This window comes from Monodon monoceros, unplaced genomic scaffold (genome assembly GCF_005190385.1).
Source record: "Monodon monoceros isolate NGI ecotype Baffin Bay Population unplaced genomic scaffold, NGI_Narwhal_1 Super_Scaffold_9, whole genome shotgun sequence".
In the NCBI taxonomy this organism is placed as follows: Eukaryota; Metazoa; Chordata; class Mammalia; order Artiodactyla; family Monodontidae; genus Monodon; species Monodon monoceros.
Window position 1 is genome coordinate 50,211,979 of NW_021703786.1, and position 19,075 is coordinate 50,231,053.

General features: G+C 45.5%; 1 protein-coding gene across 4 annotated transcripts in view; it reads left to right on the forward strand.

Annotated features, from left to right (window-relative positions):
- Positions 1-19,075, forward strand: part of SMG6 (SMG6 nonsense mediated mRNA decay factor) — a 235,198-nt gene that overhangs the window by 107,996 nt on the left and 108,127 nt on the right. For 3 of the 4 annotated variants that reach the window (XM_029211343.1, XM_029211341.1, XM_029211342.1), the window contains one exon: positions 11,289-11,490. In XM_029211343.1, coding sequence (XP_029067176.1) covers positions 11,289-11,490 — 202 coding nt within the window. Of the gene's footprint in view, positions 1-11,288; positions 12,678-19,075 lie in introns of those variants that run through there. The other variant, XM_029211344.1, reaches the window with a different exon arrangement.

A 19,075-nucleotide genomic window follows, 5' to 3' on the forward strand; every position in this document is an offset into this window, starting at 1 on the left:
TGTGTGTGTGTGTGTGTGTGTGTGTGTGTGTGTGTGTGTGTGTGTGTCCCCGTCCCCGGGGATTTGTCTATCGAAGGCTCTTTTTTTTTTTTTGCGGTATGCGGGCCTCTCACTGCTGTGGCCTCTCCCGTTGCGGAGCACAGGCTCCGGACGTGCAGGCTCAGCGGCCATGGCTCACGGGCCCAGCCGCTCCGCAGCACGTGGGATCCTCCCGGACCGGGGCACGAACCCGTGTCCCCTGCATCGGCAGGCAGACTCTCAACCACTGCGCCACCAGGGAAGCCCTATCGAAGGCTCTTTTGATGTGCCTTTCCATGTCTGTCTATGTATGTTGGTCCATGTGCTGTGTCCATATCTGTGTCTGCGTCTCTGTCTATCCTGGTGTGTGGATCTCTTTACAGGGTTCCTGTGTCCCCGTGAGGAATCTCTTTCACTGTGTGTCTGTCTCCATGTCTGTGTGTTCATATATATGTCTATGTCTGATTCTTGGGCCATGTCAGTCCATGTCTGCTTCGGTCCTGTCCATGTCTCTCTGCGTGTGGCTGTGTCCTGTGGGAGTGTTTGTATATGTTCCTGAATGTCTGTGCCCAGGACTGCCTGTGTCCATGTCCATATTTGTCTGTGAGTATGTCTCTGTGTGTCAGTCTAGGTCTCCCTGTTGGGGGCAGGGGATTTCTGTATATGTGGATACAGGGGCTGCCTGTATCCACCTGCCTCGCCTGTGTCTCCCTGCCTGCCTCTGCCTGTCCCTCCTGCCTGTCTCAGCTTGTCTTGGCTTGTCCCTGCCTGCCTCTTTGCTTGACTCTGTTTGTCTCTCTCTGCTGTTTGTGTATCTGTTTCAGGGGTCAGCAAGCTATGGCCCATGAGCTCAGAATGGTTTACATTTTTAAATGGTTGAAAAAATAAAATAAAAAGAGCAAGACTTCATGACTTGTGAAAAGTATATGAAAGTCCCATTTCAGTGTCCATAAAGCTGTATTGGAACACAGCCATGCTTGTTTGTTTACACTTTGTCCATGGCTGCTTTCACACTGCAGCAGTGGAGTTGAGTAGTTGTGACAGAGACCGTATGGTCTGCAGAGCCAGAACTATTTACTCTCTATCCCATTATAGAAGAAGTTTGCCAGCTCCTCATCTATATCCATGTTCCTATGTGTCTTGTTCTTCTGTACGTTAGGGTCACTGTGTGTGTGTTTGTGTTTGCGTAAGAGTGTCCTAATGTGTGTGCACGTAGGTGCCTGTTTCTGGTCAACTCTGTTGACTGTCCATCTCTCTCCCTCCCTCTCCCTTACTCTTTCTCTCTTCCTATCTGTCTCTCCCTTGGTGTTTCTGTCTCTCTTTCTCTCTGTTTAACTTTTCCTTCTCCCTTTCTCCCCTCCCTCCATTCCCCCCTCCCCCATCTGCTGTATTGTCTCTGGCAGGTGTAGTGCACTCAGGGTTCCTTCAGGCTCTGTGTTGGGTGTATATATGTGTGTTTGGGAACAAGCATCCACACCCAGCATCTCATCATTCTTCTCCAGTGCTCTTCCCTGGGAGGGGGAAAATACTGGACGTTGGAGGATGGGTACCTAGGATGGTGCCAGTGGCATTTCTAGGGAGTGGGGAGGGGTGCTTCTCTGGGCTGGGGACCAGCCATGTGAGTCTCCCAGACTCATGGGTGACCCACAGAGGGAAGACTGCAGCAGAGATTTCTGGCCAGCAGTTAGACCCTTCTGTGTGGACTATATAGTCTGACTCTTTCCTACATTTCCTTCGTCCCATTTCTTCCGTGCTCCTCACCCCAGGAAGCACCCCTTGACCATTAAGCCTGCCCTCCCCAGGCAGCTCTAGCTCTGTAACCATGTGAGTGATGCTCACAGCATCAAACAAATCTTTGCATCTTTCCTGTGAACCCTTCTAGGTTTCAAAATGCACTCCAGGCTGAGGCTGCGTGAGCCAGGGTTGAGCTTGAGCTGGGGAGCTGTGGACACACAAAGGAACAGACCAATCTGCTGGCTAGGGTGCAGCTGTTTGCCAGCAGTGTTCACTGAAGAGTTAACATGTACAGCCTCAAAGTTTTCAGACCCTTAATCTAAGATGCCGACTAGGCAATTTGCAGTTTTGGAAAGAAACTGACAAGGAAGGGCTCTGCTCTCCAAGTATCTGAAGCCACTGCTTCTGAGCATGTGCAGGGGTCACGGAGTGTTCCTCCCTTCCTCTCGGGGGGTGGGGAGGCAGACCATCTGTCCCTGGAGCTTGGGCCTTCTGGGTCACCCCACCTCACAACCTTAGATATGGTCCACCCAGCCCCTGTTTGCCCATATCCTGGCCATCAGGCCTGCTAACTGTCTTCTGCGACCTGTCTCCCTTTATCCCTCCTCCCTCTCCTGCTCCCTTTGGCTTTTGTTTGGCTGAGGAAATGGAAACCTCACACAGGAAGTGCTGGGCTTCATTTGCTTGAGGTGCTGAATCTGTTTTCTCTGTGGATGCTGGAGCAAATGGCCCATTGCCGGCTCATGCGAGCTGCTGCCCATCTTTGGGCAAGGGCTCAATCTGCAGCTGGGCACGTGGTCCAAGTTACATCCATCCCCAACTGGGCTTCACCTCCAAGGCTACAGAAAGGCAGAGGGGGTTGGGACACTCGAATCAAATTTGCTTAGTCTTTTCAGACTTTTCTGCACAAGGATAGCAAATCTGACCAAATAATATGTTGAATCTGATTGCTTAGTAAACAAGCTCCTGTAGCTGTAACTTACTTTTTGATGAGTCCAGTTTAGGCTAGAGAAGTCAGTGTGGTAGAAAATGGAGTCCCCTTCTGCACTGCCTCCCTTTGCAATCAGGATCAGCGGCTGGTTGTCTCTGGAATGCAAGTTTAAGTATAAAGGAGGGGCTCTGCCATCCTGGGGCCTGACCACAAGGCATGGTGGTTTGAGGGCTGGTGCCACTGTTGGACAGAACAAACCTGGTCTGACCACCACTGAGGGTCATCCCACCTCATAGCCTTCAGATCCAAGCAGTGGAAAGTGGAATAAGAATTTACCTCCCTTCTTTCTAGTTTCTCATGTAACTGCCTAACACTCACCGAGTGAATACTGTGGTTGAGAGATTGGCAAGGTACGGTAGGTGGTTCTTCTGTAGGTTTCAAAGTGACATCTTATACCCACTGATCTTCCATACTGTGGAGCCTTTTCTTTTAAGGCCATAGGGAATAACATACTCCAGACAGTTCTATAGATGTCAGAACAGCCATCCCTCTGACACTCTTAAGGTCCTTGTGCTGCTCTTCATTTTGGAGGGTTTAGGAACGCTCTCAAGAGAGTAGGAAGGAAATGGCTTCCACTTAGTGCCTCTCCTTTGCATGTTTTCATTGGTCTTCGCCTACATTTGTTCTCTGCAAAGACAGATTCCTCACTGATCCTATGATAAGGTGACCAGATAGCCTACATTGTAGTTTGCTTCTCCTCCAGAAATCCCCTACTCCCTAATTGTCTCCTTGACACATTTGGACCCTTGTTTAATCTTGCTCCCTTCATTCTCTTTCTGTCTTTCATTGTGTTACCATCTGTCCTTGCACAGTTAGTCATTTCGAAGCACCTCCATTTTTTCAGGGGAATTCTAAAGCGCATCAGTAGTCTCCTTGGTTCTCTCCCCTTTGCCCATATTCCTCTTCTTTCTGGTCAAGTTTACTTTTCCTAGGCAGTAGCCACTTAGGCACATATGGACCACTTAGAATGATGATGACAGAACTTCACTGACACTATAGAGTGACAAGGGCAGGATTTCAGGGCTGTTTGTGCCTTCCCGCAGCAGTGGCACTTAGTAGGTGTGTGTGCTGGAGTCAGCACGGAAGTACGTTGACTTCCCGTTTGTATCTGTTAGGAGTCGTAATAGGATGGCTTTATATCCCAGGAGATTTTGATACAGAGGATTGTAGCAGGGTGTGGAAAGTTGCCTTGAGCCACTGTAAAAGGCAGTGTAGAGTGCTTTGGTCTGGTTAGAACAGACCACAGTGTTTGGAGGGGCCGTCTACTTATGGGGGTGGGGGTGGAGTGGGGAGCACAGTTTCTGTGCCAGGCCTCTTGTTAGAGGGGAGGGGCAGCTACTCCCCGCTTTACCAAGTGAGCATGAGGCAAGCTGTGAATGTCAGGTGGTGGAGAGGAGCAGAGCAACAGGCTTCCACGAGCCTAAGCATAGCCCCCTTGCACCCCAGGACCTTTGGCAAGGCTGGGGCAGTGGGACAACCTACCTCATTGCATAGTCTCTGCTGAAGCCAAATCTTCCCTCATCTTGATCTCTAGTTTTCAGTAAGTGAAAGAGTCAGGGGACTTTGAGAACATCCAAACCTAGCCCAGCTGTGGCAGTTGGTTTATTGCTTTCAGCTGGTACTTGAACCCAGGTCCTGGTCTTGGAGGCTTTCCCAGGTTTAATCCCCAGAGCTTTCTCTGCAGCTGTATGACACTGCGCTGACCCCGAATGAGGATAGGAAAATAGAACCGGTGCCAAGCCAGAGTCTCTTTTTCATTTGGAGTCTGGCTGTCTGCCCATGACCAGGGTTACATAATGGGAAACATAGCTGGGGCTCTGGAGAGCCCGCGTTTCACCAGGCTGCCCAGACCTTCGCATTCTGATGCTATATATCTTCCTAATTGTAGCTCGGATGCATTTATCACACTGTTGGATTGGAGCGCTGTTAAAAAAAAAAACCAACTCCAGAAATTCCTGGACTTGCTGCTTTTCCATGGCTTGTCTTGTATAGTCTACAGAGCATGCTGGAAAGGGCTTGTAGGGAGCCCTCTGAGGTGCCGTCACATAGGGAGACATGGGGATATGGAGGGAGTATGCAGTAAGCTCATTTCTGCAGGGAGCCTACACGTGTTGACCCTGTAGACGAGACAGAAATTCTTGAGTTAAAAAGCAGCTCATTCACTCGCCCTCATAGGGCAGTTCTGAAATAAGAACTAATCCCAAGTCTAATCGGCACCCCTTCAAGGACGCTTAATACGTCTTCCCAGAAGGGCATTTTGGGAGATCACTAAGTAATAGTCCATCAGCACTTCCCTGAAGGAAGTGGTGGTGACTGTGGGAAGCCCCTTTGCTACCCTGGCTCCCCACCCAGTCTCCCTGGCTCCGGGTTGGGGCGTCAGCATTATAGCCTGGCACCAGGGGGTTCCTCTTCCTCCAAGTGCTGAGTGTGGGGCACACGTGATCTCTCCCACGGCAGGAGCTGCTGTCCCCTCCCCACTCCTCCCACAGGACTTCTTGTGAGAGGAAGGGGTGTTGGCCCAAGGCTCCAGTCTGACCCCAGCAGGGTACAGCCGCTGACCCCAGGGAGAGTACTTTCCAGCTCTGGGCTGAGGTTATTTGGGTCCAGTGTGTGCTAAACTAAGAAGACGTGTTGGAGTGGTTACAGCTAAAAATTTAGAGAGGCAGGAACCGTGAGAATCCGCACCAGGGAGGCCGCCGAGGGCTCCACTCATGCCGTGGCGATGTCAAGGTCCCCTGGGGGCTGCTCTTTCCCAAACACACAGTGCTGATGGGTTTAACACACCACAGTGATGCGACAGAGGCTATACATCTGAGTGTAGCTTGGGAGAACTGAAGTCAAATAGGCACTGACCTAGAGAGAGGTTGAGGGAGGCACAGTTAGAGGTACTTGAGAAATCCTGGAATAAGGTTACCGTGACCTGTTGTTGGCCATAGGGCTCCAGCTGCACTGCTTAGAACATGAAGTTTGTGTTCTTCGGGTAGTGCAGGGTGACTGAGCTGCAGGTTGATTTTGCCCTATTGGGCAGAATTAATTTAGGTTGGGCACTCTTCCAAGGGCCCAAGTTGACTTGTTTGTATAAATTAGGAAGGCAGAAAGGATCTTCTTTAACTGAGTCTTGTATTTTTTAGCGGTCACCTAATAAGCAGCTATTATTCTTGGAGGATGGTATCTTGCTGCCCATGTCTTAACTCCTAGAATAGTGATCCCTGATAACTTTGTCTCCGGTTTATATCATGGTGGCATCTGGAAAATACACTGTAGTTCCTAAATCTCAGAGGGAGCTGCATAGTTCTCCTCCTACCCTCCCCCAGTCTCTACCCCATTCTGTTGAGCTGCCTAGCCCCGATACCAGAACCAGATCCTCGGCCTACTGAGAACAGAGCTGGCATGACATCCTGGCTTTCCAAGGAGCTTACTAAGCTATTTCAAACGCAGGTACTGTTCTTTTGACTCTACCAGACTCGTTGGATTCAGGTCCATTTCTGTTATTATCTGCTCACTTCCTGCAGTTTTGTCCAGTTGGGTGGGAAGTCCTCCAGGGCTACAGTGGTCTCATGTTGGCCATTGAACCCCACGTGAAGAGTTGTGGGCTATACTATGATGGTCCATAGGCAAACAGGTTTTAAAAAGAGGATATTACATATCTTAAGAATATTTCTCTTGCTGTGGCCTTTTGCCTTTCCCCTTTTGTGTTTATAGTTCATGGACTTTCTCTTTTTCAGTTTCTTTGTGCCTAGTTTCTATGCCATCTTAGCTGTATTTCCAGAGCGTCTCACTCTAGAAACCAAAAGACCCAACTCGTTTCCCATCTGTACTACTTCTCTGATCTTCCGTAGCTCTAAAACACAATGCAGGGCTTCTTCTCACTCACCTCTTTCCGGGTTTGTTCTGCAGCTGTGGAGTTTGAATGTTAGTGTTTAAACAAGCTGGTATTACACAGGAAATGGCCACCTCCACAGGCCCCTGCAGGCTTGTAACATGGGGTCATTGTACTTGATATTAATCACCAGTCAGCCTGTTCCCCCAGTAAAAATACGAAGGGGTGTGTGAGGGCTCAGTCCTCCTTAGACTTGCCAGAAGGATGGCCTGAGCCCTGGTCGGGCCTTAGTACTCCATTCTCCAAACTGTCTTCCTCCTTCAGTCCCGTCCTCGGATGGAGTTTGCAGAAAAGTTCATTCTTGACCTCTTCCCTATAAAGCTGGCAGATCTGCCTTTCTTTCTGAGTTCTAGGAAAGACAGGTTGTTGTGGTATAACTTGCCTCGCATATCTCACACCTTAATCTTTCCGAGCATGACGTAGTTGAGTAACAGATCATATGAGAAAGCTCCAAAATGGTAGAAACACAGAAACCCACTGGTCCACCTGAGATCAGGACTTCTCAGTTCCTTGGACTGAAGCTGCTTTTCTAATGCTGTTTGCAGAACTAACCCCAGCCTGAAGGTTTAATCTGATTCCCCAAGTCAATATCCCCTCAAACAACCAGCCAACAGTGTGTATATTGGTGCATTTCTGTGAAATGTGTTTCCCTAGTCACCTGGGCTGGCCTGGGCTGCATTGTATCGGCCGGCAGCTGCACTGCACTCAAACTGACAGCTACATTAAACCTTGGAATTCTGAGGCAATAAAAAGTAAATTAACTCTTATTTTTTTTCCTTTCCTGGTGGAGTAAGTGAATGCATGTCTGTGGGGAAGTGGGTGAGCCTTGGTCCTGAGTGCATACCTATAACTAGCCACTGCTGGTCTGTCCCAAGCTAGGATCTGGCGTTCAGACTCCAGCCAGAGGTCTGCTTTCCTGGTGTGTGGTGTGTTCTGTGGGGTTGGGCCACCGGGTCACCCTACAACTGCTGATCCCTGCTCACTAGGCACATCACAGCTGCTTGAGAGGCTCCCTTGCCACCATTCTGAGAGCCATGAACAGACTCATTGGATGCAGTTTCATGTTCTCTGGCTGCCTTGTGTCTGTTTGGTGGGATTTTTTTGGACTCTGGGAGATTTCCCAAAGTATGAGTTGGGACCACAACAAGCCAGAGGGACTTGCCTAAGCCTATAGCACCCTAGAGGGTCCATTTAGAACCAAAGGTGGCTTGAGAATGTCTGAAAACTCTTTTGGGGAGCCATTTCCCAGGCATTTCTAGAAGATTGGGAGCTGTTTAAAGTTCCTCTCGGCCACCAGAATTTGACTTTGGGCTCCTTGGCCCAGGCCAACCTTGAATCCTTAGAATCCAAGGACTAGATTGGGGTGAAGGTTGGAAAGCACTCCCAGCTGGGGTGAGGACTAGAGCAGGAAGAGGCGAACTTTTCCCCTTCTCAGACAGGAAACCCTGTGTTCACCCATGGAACTGACCTCTCAGCCCAGAGGCCTGATCGGGGTAAGCTGAGGTGATGTTGCCCAGGTTCCAGGAATCACCTCATACTTCTGCAAATATCTTAACTTCTGAGTTCAGACATCTCACCTAGTTTTTCAGAGTACCTCTTCCTTTTAGTATTAGTTTCCTGACACTCCCCTCTGCCCCACCCTCTGTGGGGGTCACCGTATGGTCCATGGGTGCCCAGTCAGCTGTGTTCATGTTCGTGGTGCTCAGTGAGAGAGGAGAGGACTGATGATATGTGAAGTGATCGGGGGCCGTCCCACTGCAATACCAGAAGAAAGTGGCCACTCAGAATCACACACCAGTCTGACGGGATCAGGGCAGAAATGACCCGTCATCAGAGCATTTTGTGTATTCCCTTGGTCCTGCTCAGTCTAGCTTGGCCCTTGGGCCACTTTACATTTCTGAGTTGGGAACTCAGGCTATTTCCTATGTCTTTTGGCATCAGCTGCTATCTTACAAATCAACACTAGGGTAGGAACAGTCATCCGCTTCATTTTTGCAGTGAGTCTTAAGGTTTTGGCACAAGGTGGGTGGTAATGGGCAAAAGGCAGATGTGGGCAGGGGTCCCTAGTAGTGGCCAGCAGCCGCTGGGAGGAGTCAGTTTTGGTTTATCTGAGCCTTAGGGGACAGGGAGCATGGTAATGAGAACCACATGGTACCACATATTCCTTCGTCTTGGATCCAAGATGGTAGGGGTGGGAGGATGAGAGAGGGATGTGGGGCCTCCCATTGTGGCAGCCGTGGGTAATTTTCTGCTGCCTCTCCCCGGCTGGAGATGCTGCTGCCCTCACCCCCCACCCCCTCTACGTCCTGAAGCAGCCTTGACCTGCACAGCACCAACCAAGGCCCCCAAGCCAAGAATTCAGCTTGGAGACTTTTCACCTTCTTCCTTCTCACTGTCGTCTTTCCTGTTTATTTTCCAAATTGCTGCTCTGCAGCCGAGCAGTGCCTGTTGGCCAGAGCTCACCAGCGCTGTGGGATCAGAATCAGGCAGTGGGCTCAAGTGGCCAGCAGGGCACTGGGGGAGGAAGCGGGGAGCTGGAAGAGCCTCCCTGTGCGTCTCCCATGGGCAGCGCTAACCTCGGAGGCGGCCCTGAGCAGCCCTATCACATCCGGTGCTTGTCTCTGCAGCCGGGACCGGAGGATAAACTATCAGAGCTGTGGGGCAGTGCATCATTCCTCTTATTATTTTCTTCTCTGCAGATGGGGTCGTGGAAAGTTCAGTTCCTTTTAACCCTCGAAGTTCTGTTTATTCTACAGCTGGTAGCCTGAATGCTGCGTTTCCCATTACATCACAAAGGGGCTCAGGCAGATCTCTGCACTAAAACGTGTTGCAACTGTTTATTTTTTTCCATATTTAAACATTTCTGACAGCCAAACTCAGCCGAGCCAAAAGATGGAGCTTTGTGAATGAGCCTGGTTGTCGGTGTCTGTGCAGAGAGAGGCTTTAGAAAACTCTTGTCCCTCCGGTGATTCTTCCCAAACATGTTCTTTTTCCTGGGCAGAGCCTGTGAGGCGAGTTACTTGTGCAGTACATGTGTGTTGATTATGTGCCGTTGTATGATTAATGGAGCTGTGTTCCGCCTGGTTCCCAGGACACTCTTGAAAACAAGATGTTTCATTTCATTGCCTTTTCCTAGTGCAGTGATTACAGTAAATAAACCAGTGCAGCCTCCTTCCACCTGGAGCCAGTCAAGGAGTCCCCACACCTCTATCGCACTTTCTCCCCCAGCATCACCTTCAGTGCCATGTCCCTTGAATGCCCTCTTCTCTGCCACCTCCCAAAGGCTCCCAGTCTCCAGGAGAAACACATTGCTTGGGTCTGAGGCCCCTCCCTAGCAGATTTGGCTCATGCGCAGTAACTCCTCTGGGAAGATTCCAGGATGTAGCTCGCTCTTATAGCTCTCTTTGCTTCTTGCCTCTTGCTGCTCCACCTCTTGAGCCTAATTGTAAAGCTTTTCTTTGTTCTTCTGTGCAGCTCACTCCTTTTAGAGTACAGCTTAGCATCCATAGGGCACTCCCTGTTCCAGAGTCCCTGGTTAAGGTAGTCTTCTGGAAAAGGGAGCCAAGTCTTGTACAGCCCAGGGCCTATAGATTTGGCAAGCCCTGGATCTGACTGCAGTTTGGCTATTTGAGCTGCGTCCTGTGCAGACAAAAACGAAAGCTCTTCAGGATCGTTAGCACCCATCAAAGCAGGGATATGAACCACAGTAGATTTTTGACAAATGACGGTGACAGAGAAATGAACCTTCTTTTTCTAATTCTGCCCTGGAGTTTGAAATGGGGAGAGCTAGACTTTGGATTTTCAAGATTTGTTAGGTTCAACCAGGACTCGGTGATGTGCAATTAGGAATGAGCAGCCATCCCAGTTTTCCCAGGACTGAGGGGTTTCTGGTGACATGCGACTTTGGGTGCTAAAATTGGGACAAATCCCAGGCAAACCAGAACAGTTGGTCACCCTATATCTAACCTTCCACAGGTGAGGGAGAGGAGAGGGAGAGGGATGGCCAAGACAGCACTGATACTGGTTTGTCGGCTGAAATGCATGGGAAGCTTTACCCTTCTGGGAAAATCTTGGCAGGCCAGGAATGCGGTTTTTGGTGGGTGTGTTTGATTGGTGTGTTTGATTGTTTTCCTACTTATATGTAGGAAGAGATTTCTAAAGCATTGTAGGGGACTGGGGTGGGAGGTAATAACCACATGACTCTTTGCCTGGTGTAACTGGCCCCTCTGGCTGTGTGGGAAGAGGGGAGATTGGCACTGTGTTGCTGTCTGTGTGGCATATACTTGGCTGGAGAGGAGTAGGGGAATTCTGGGAGCTGCCTCAGGCACTGGTTGTCTTGAGTGTTTGAATAAGTGTCTCAGGCACACTGTCTGGAAAGGTGACAGGACCTGCATTAGGCAACTGATTCTCTTAAGTTCTTTTTCCTTTCTGGTTAGGATTAAAAACTCCCCCTAATCAATTTCAACTTTGCATAGATGGACACACACCCACCAGATTACTGCCACGGGCGCAATTTTGTATCCTAGCATTTGGGGTTAGATTTCCTGACAGATGCCAGCCGTAGACAGCAAGTGCCACGAGTACCTTCCTGCCCACAAGTGCTTAGAATACTTTAACTGGTCCCTCTTTAGAGCTGCTCTTCTTTTCTTACCATCTTTCTCACAGGGTTGCTGTGGATGTCTGGTCGATGCTGGCTGATTTCTGTAACATACTGACTGCAGTGAATCAGTCTGAGGTGCCACTGTACAAGGACCCGGACGATGACCTCACCCTCCTTATCCTGGAAGAGGATCGGCTTCTCTCGGGCTTTGTACCCTTGCTGGCTGCCCCTCAGGACCCCTGCTACGTGGAGAAAACCTCGGATAAGGTCAGCCCCAGGCCAAACATCCCTCCCCATTCACCCCTCCTCTTAATTCTCCAGACCTTTTTATTCTTGGGAAGTTTTCTGTGCAAACGGAACATGATTAAGTCATTGAGAAGGGTGTTAAGGGAAAATATCGACCTTTTAGCCGCTGACATCCAGCTCTGCGTCCTGAAAAAAAAAGCCCTCTCGACTTCCTTTGGTGTGTGTGTGCGCTCACTGGCATGTTGTATATACGATCATTTCCTCACTTGTTTAAATAGTGCAGCTTGTGTTGGCAGTGCTCTCACTCAGCTCCAAATGGTTTGCATCATGCTTAAAGCACCCTCCTTCCTCCCCCCTTTCATCCTTCCCCCCAGCCACAAAACTCTGCACTAGGAAAACAGCCAGGGCTTTTTCCCTTCTCTGAGGAGGGGAGTGATAAATAGGTGACTAGAGAGAAGCAGACACCATGTGTTAACTTGCAAAAAAAGCTTTTAGGAGTATGAAGCATTCCCCGCTGCCTGGTTTCTATCCTTCTTCCTCCGAGGACTGTGTCTTAACCTGAACTTTTTCCTCGTCTGTCTGTTTATAGAAAACAAAGCCCATTGCCTGTTGCCCTGGTGGGGACTGTGGAACTCGTAGTCTCTGCTTAACAGCTGGGTCTGCGGCCAGGTGTGGAGAGGAGAGCAGTCCATTCTGCTTCACACTCCTGTGCAGCGGTTGCCAGGCTGGGGAAGTCGTGCCCACAGACCCTGGGAGCAGGGTCTCCTGTGCTGAGCAGGGGAACTCAGTGACTGACCCCTCTGTGGAGTTGTTAGCATCACATCCCCTAGGGGAGAGCCTTTTGGTGGAGAGTCCACAAGTGGCTTCTCAGAAGGAAGTCTTTTGACCTAGATGAAGTATGTATAGAGGTGTAGGTAGTTGTTTTTTGTTTTTTTTAAATGTCAGATAGTAAAAACTAAATTCTAAGCATAAACTACAAATATGAGAGATTTTATGTTGAATATAAAATTTTTTAAACTCATTCTTAGTGAAAAAAGAATATATGTTCCTTGTAGACAAGTAAAAAGAAGAAAAACGTATCCACAATCGTTCTACCAACTGGTAACACAACTGTTATTTTTGCTAGTTATATACAATCATATTTAACTTATGGTATAAACACACACTTTTTTTTTAACAAAAAAACTGGGGGTCATATTATACATGTTATTTATAATTTGCTTTTTTCATGTAGTATCTTTTAATGTATTCTTATTTGGAATCATTTTTGATGATCACTTAGTATTCTTTTCTGTGCCAAGATTTCTTTAACCAGTCTTTGCTTTATTGAACCAAGGGACTGTCCTGAATTTTTGAACTACTATAAACAGGTGATTCCTTATAGCAGAATTTTTTTCATATATTCCCTATGGTTACATTTCTATATGTAGATAAAGGTTCTAGACATTGACATATCAAAAGCTCATACTCTTTGGGTACATTTAATGGCTAATATTGGGAATGTGAGAACCTTTGTCTCTCAAAAGGAGTACTCATGTTATACTTTTCCAATGAAAAGTTGGAATAAAATCCTGCTCTTCTAGTCTCAGAAGGGAATAATAATGGGGAATTGTAGTGTGTGAGGCAGAGGACAGCTAACAAAGTTCAGAATTTGTGGAAGATGTTCGGTTAGAAGAGTTGGAAGAGAAACTGGGTAGCCATGGCTTGGGCCAGGGGAATCCTAGTACATACTGTTTTTCTGTGATCACAGGGTGGTCTTGACACTGGAGGGTGCTTTTGGGAGTTGGCGACTGGGTCAGCTGTCTTTCAGTGCAGAACAAGGAAGGAGTCCTGTCCAGCTTTAGACTTGCTAAGCCCTGTTTTCTCATCAGCTCTCCCAGCTTTAGTGTTAGCATATGATACATGTGTATGGTACAGTATATGGTAAATACAATATATGACCTGGCAAGAAGAACACAGAGCCGGTGATCCATGCCCTCAGCCTGTGGTCGTGAATCACAGGCTGCCCGGGGCAGTCACAGCTCTTTGAGACTAAGGTGGGTCTCCACTTCAAGGACTGTGAAATAGGTGTGCCCAACACAACATCTCCCCCAAACATGGTCTTTCTTCAGTCTTCCCATCTCAGTAAATGGCAGCTTTGACTTTGGGGGTGCTCATGTCAAAATTCTTGGGGTTATTCTTGGCTCCTCTCTTCTTCTCACACCTCCATAACTAATCCGTCAGCAATCCAACTCTTCCTTACCCTCAAAATAAACGCAAATGCAACTCTTTCTTACCACTACACCCTAGTTCAATTCAACAGAATGCCTTCTGACTGGTTTCTCTTATTCCTCCCTCCTCCTACTCTCCAGTCTGTTTTCAACACAGCCACTGGAATGATCTTTTTAAAACATCAATAAGATCATGTCACTTCTTTGTTCACGGTCTGATCCAGCTCCTGCTGCTTTCCTTGTGCCCAGTATGCCCTAGTCCCATAGGCGTCCTTGCTGTTCCTCAGACAAGCCACACACTCGTGCCTCAGGGTCTTTGTACTTGCTTTCCTCTTAACCTGGAACACCCCGTCCCCAGATACCTGTGTGGCACTCTCACTGCCTTCTCAATGCCACCTTGTTGGAGAGGTCTTCCCTGGCTACCCTATATAAGATGTTACCTGCCTTCCTTTTCCTTTTTCTCTGCTTTATTCTCCATGGCAGAGAAAAATAACACCTCTTGAATATCTAGCATGTATCAGTCCCAGGACGAGGTAATTCTGTCCAGTATTTCATTAAGTCCTCACAATATGCCTGCCAAGTAGGTATTTGTACCTTCATTTTATAAAAGAGACAACTGAGGCTCAAGAGAGGAGTGAAGAATGATGGAAACATAGGAAACATCTCCATGGTTTACCTGGAAGATTAGTATGGATGTGTCCAGAGAGACTTTTTAGGAACTCTTGACCTTTTAGATATCTGAAGAAGATAGACATCTTCTCCAGCTTCTAGTGTTCACTACTAAGAAACGTAAAGTGTCTCAAAGACTCTGTAGCAGCAACACAAGCCGTTTCACTGCTGGTGGAGATTAGGTACCATGTTTGGTCCAGCCTGGGTGCTCACTCAACAGGCATTCACTGAGTGGCCTGTATTACACACCTGCACACACAAGAGAAATCCAGACATACAAGGCAAACACCCTCCTAGTTTGGGAGACAACTTACGGCATATACAAAGATGTGAGAAGCAACCTAAGTTAATTTGAACCTATAGGAGGAACTCTTGAAATTTTGTGGGGTTGGTAGTTTCCCAATGAAGGCATTGCTCAAGGAGCACTGATTTGGCATTAACCTATCACTGTATTTCCCAAGCATGTTCCCCGAAACTCTAGTTTTATAGGTTCTTAATAGTTAGGTGAAAAAAAAGAGTTTCACAATCATGTAAGTTAGGGTAACACAATATTAGACAGAATCCATTACTGAAAGACTTCTTGGAGTTTTAATGTGGTGTACATTGCGAGGGGGATACCCTTTGCTGTCTTTCCCAAACTTGCTTCACCCTTGATCTTTCTGATTTACTGAACATCTTACAGGATTAATATTCTGCCTGAAAGAAACAAACCATGGTAGAAAACCCAGGTATGGGATGAGTAAGAGGTGAGAAAACAGGTTGCTGTTGGGATTATCCAAAAGTAAGATAAAGAGTACAGATTAGGGTAAAAGCAATAGAGTGGAGCTGGTTACATTTAGAGGGAAACATCACAGATGTTGAAAATAAGAGCCAACTAGGAGAAAGTGATCTTAGGTTCGTTGAGTGGCTGCTCGGCACCTAAATTCAGAGGTTAAGTAGCTTATCCGAGGTTATGTAGCTAAGTGAGGAAATACAGGATTAGAATCCTTGTCTGTATGACTTCAGAACATCATGTTCTTATGAATGGTTTGACATCTAGGATTTGCTTCAAAATAATGTGGGAAGGAAGGTAGACAGGAATGTAGATGGGAAAAAAAAGGCCAAATACTGATCATTATTAAATCTGAATAATGGGTACATGGAGTTTAGTATTCTACTTTTGTATATATATGAAATTTTCCATAAGAACAAGTTTTAAAGGAATAAATAAATAAAACTCCATGCCCTTTCTGCTGCATTATACTTGAAAAAGTAATCAAACCATAATAAGAATAAATTTAAGATTTTGCAGTCAGTAATCATGTTCCACGCACTGTGCTAAGCTCTTTACACGTATTTCCTCATTGAAACCCCAGTAGCCCTATAGGCAGATAGGAGAAGTGATAAAAAGAAAACTGTTTTAGGAGAAAGATGTTAAGTTCATGTTATATGTTAGTCAGTATCAAAACAGCTTAATTGTCATCTTCAAAATAAATGCATGTGATTGTATAGCTATAGGTGGTACTGAACAAGGATTTATTTAGTGATAGGCTGTGTCTTTCCTTAGGCTCTAAAGTTACCATTTAATGATAAGCAAAACGTTGATGTCATAAATAGATGTAAGCAATCCTCATTCTAGCATCCCCAGGAAGATTAATCCGTGTGATCTTCTTTGTTTTCCTTCCCATATTATCTGATCAAGAACTAAGTGAAGAACTTTCCAACAAGCTAATGCCGGGGCTACCCTTTGGCTTGATTAGGGAATAAATTATAGGTCATATTATATGGTGATGTTATAAGTCTCACGATCACATCCCATTCATTCTTACAGTAATCTTTGCTTTCTATCTGGATGTAGGATCCCAGGAAGCTTTGACATTAATAAAATATGTAATTGAGGTTAAAGATGAGGTTTAAATTGTCCAACTTTTTTTTTTTTTTTTGGCTGCGTTGGGTCTTCGTTGCTGTGCGCGGGGCTTTCTCTAGTTGCGGCGAGTGGGGGCTACTCTTCGTTGCGGTGCACGGGCTTCTCACTGCAGTGGCTTCTCTTGTTGTAGCTCACGGGTTCTAGAGCTCAGGCTCAGTAGTTGTGGCGCGTGGGCTTAATTGCTCCGCGGCATGTGGGATCTTCCCAGACCAGGGCTCGAACCCACGTCCCCTGCATTGGCAGGAGGATTCTTAACCACTGCACCTAAATTGTCCAACTTTTGAAACTAGTGGCTTGTCTGTTTGTTAAATGATATTTTTGGCATGTTTGTTGTGCACATAATTACTCCCAAATATTTTAAATAGAAAATATAGAAAAGCACAAGAAAATAAAAATCACCTACAAACTACCACCTAAAATTAGCTGGTGTTAAGGTTTCATATATGTCCTTTCAGTCTTTTCCCCGCCCCCATGCTTATATGTGTGTACTTATTCTTTTCCTTTCATAAAATTGGGGCCATACAGTATATGCTTTGTTCTTGTTTTATGTTTTTTAAACACCCTTGTTTTTATACACACACAAACATACGTATATACATACATACATATATAGTTTGGGGGGAAATGTTGCCTTTGTTTTTTGGTGGTCTGGAAAATATTAATTTTAAGTGCTACCAGTGACTAATTTTTTGAAAAACATACATAATCTTCTATTCTCAAAGTATCAGCATCAAGAGTGAAAGGGGAAAAAAAAACCAAACAATTGACTATCCCATATTTAAGATGTGAAAATTAGGACTGTTTACAATATGTATTTTCTTTTCACACAGTTGCATTTTGTTTCTAAATTTATAATCGTTATTTAGAATTAATTTTATAGTGTTTTCAGTGTTCAATTTTCACCGTTTTTGTCTTTTTATTCTATGGCTTTCCCATTCTTATGTTCTTTACTTTGATTCATCTGTTATTCAGATGCAACATTGTAGAATTTTTTTCAGCAAAGATAACATGGAGGCTTTTTAAAAATGAAGGTGATTTTTGTGAAATACAGTAGTAATATACATACTCAAGCAAAAGGGTCAAACAATTCAAAAAAATATATAGTCAAAGTCACCCTCTAGGGATAACCATTGTTAACAATTTGATATTTATCTTTTTAGACCACTTCTATGCCCATTGAAACATATTTATAAACATATATACATATATGATCAAAATGATAGTGCGATATACGTTCTCTTCCTTACTTTGTTCTTTTCATTAAACAGTATATCGAGGACATTCTTCATGACTACTTTTTGAACACTTGTGTTTTGAAAGTGTTCTTATTTTGCCCTTGCACATGAATGGCCACTTAGCTTAGGTCAACTTCTTTCCCCTTTAAAACAATAGCTATTATTCCATTGCATTAATGGTTAGGAAAAATTGGAGAAAAGTCTGGTTTTTCTTCCTTTGTAGGTAAACTTTTTTTTTTTTTCATACAGCACGGGTAACTTACAACTCTTTAAATCTTGAATTTCCAATTGAGGATTTGTTTAGATGTTGGGCTCTGTACTTTAATTTTTCATGGCACATAATGAGCTCTTTAAATAAGCAGATGCAGTTCTATCTTTAGATCAGAAAAGTTTTCATCTCCCATGTCTTTGATTACTAATGTTTGTTCTTTTCTTCAGTAATTTCTTTTCTCCTAAAATGTATATTAGACCTCTGTTCTTTGTCCTGTACATATTTTTCTGTCATCATTTTAATCCCTTTTTGCTTTGCCTCTAATCTCGGAAGGTTTCTCAAGTTTTTCCTGCCTTTAATTGGTTCAGATTTTTATAGTGCTGATTCTACTCTTTACTGCTTCTAATTCAGTTCTTAAGTCTGCTGTTGCATTATTCGTTGCCTTACGTTATTTCCCTATCTTATCCTGTAATGTTTATATTTTTGCCTGCCTTTTACCAAGGTCTCCTTTATCTGTTTTGTTTTATCATTTATTTTTTAGCATACTTCACAGAATCTGTGATTTTAAAAATCCAGTTGTAAGAGTAAAGCAGATACTGTCTCCTTCAGCTAACATTTTCCCCCCAAGTATTCCCTATTTCTCTCTTTCTTTGCATGCTCTGTTCCCTTTTTTATCTTGCAGACTCTTTTCATAGGCCCCCACTTGTATTTCTACAGTCTGATTCTGGCCTTTTATATTTCTTTGAACAAAGAAAGGTTTACTCAGTTCTGATATTTTCTCCACAACAGGTTAGGTAGATTCTCACTGGATGCCTTCTTTACCTACAAATATCATTTAGAATCCCCTTCTCAAGTCTAAAACTGGTTGATATATGTTTGTATTACCAAGTCACCACCCTGAAGCAGCTGGGGAGGAGGCCAGGTGGTGTGCATTCTCAACATATGAATTTATTTTCTACATTTTCTTTCCTGTATATAATGGAGCTACTGTACCAGAGTGAGTATCCCATGTCCAGTTTCTGTTTCACATAAATGATATAGCAATTTCTGACCTTCCTGGAGCTGTGGCCTGCCATGTCAAGAAGAACTTCCACCCTCCGGCCACTTCCCACTTACATTTACTTGGGCCTCTCTGAACTGCTGGTTGTGATTGGTACTGATTTGTAGCAGTGAAGTCTTCCAAGCAGTGTTCTGCATCTGCCCCCATACCCTCGCATTTTGTGATAGGCAGAATAATGCCCTCCCCTAAAGATGGTCCACATCTTATTCCCCAAAATCTGTTAAATAAGTTACGTTACAAGGCAAGAGGGCCTTTGCAGATGTGTTTAAGTTAAGGATATTGAGATGGGAAGATGACCCCAGATTATCCAGGTGG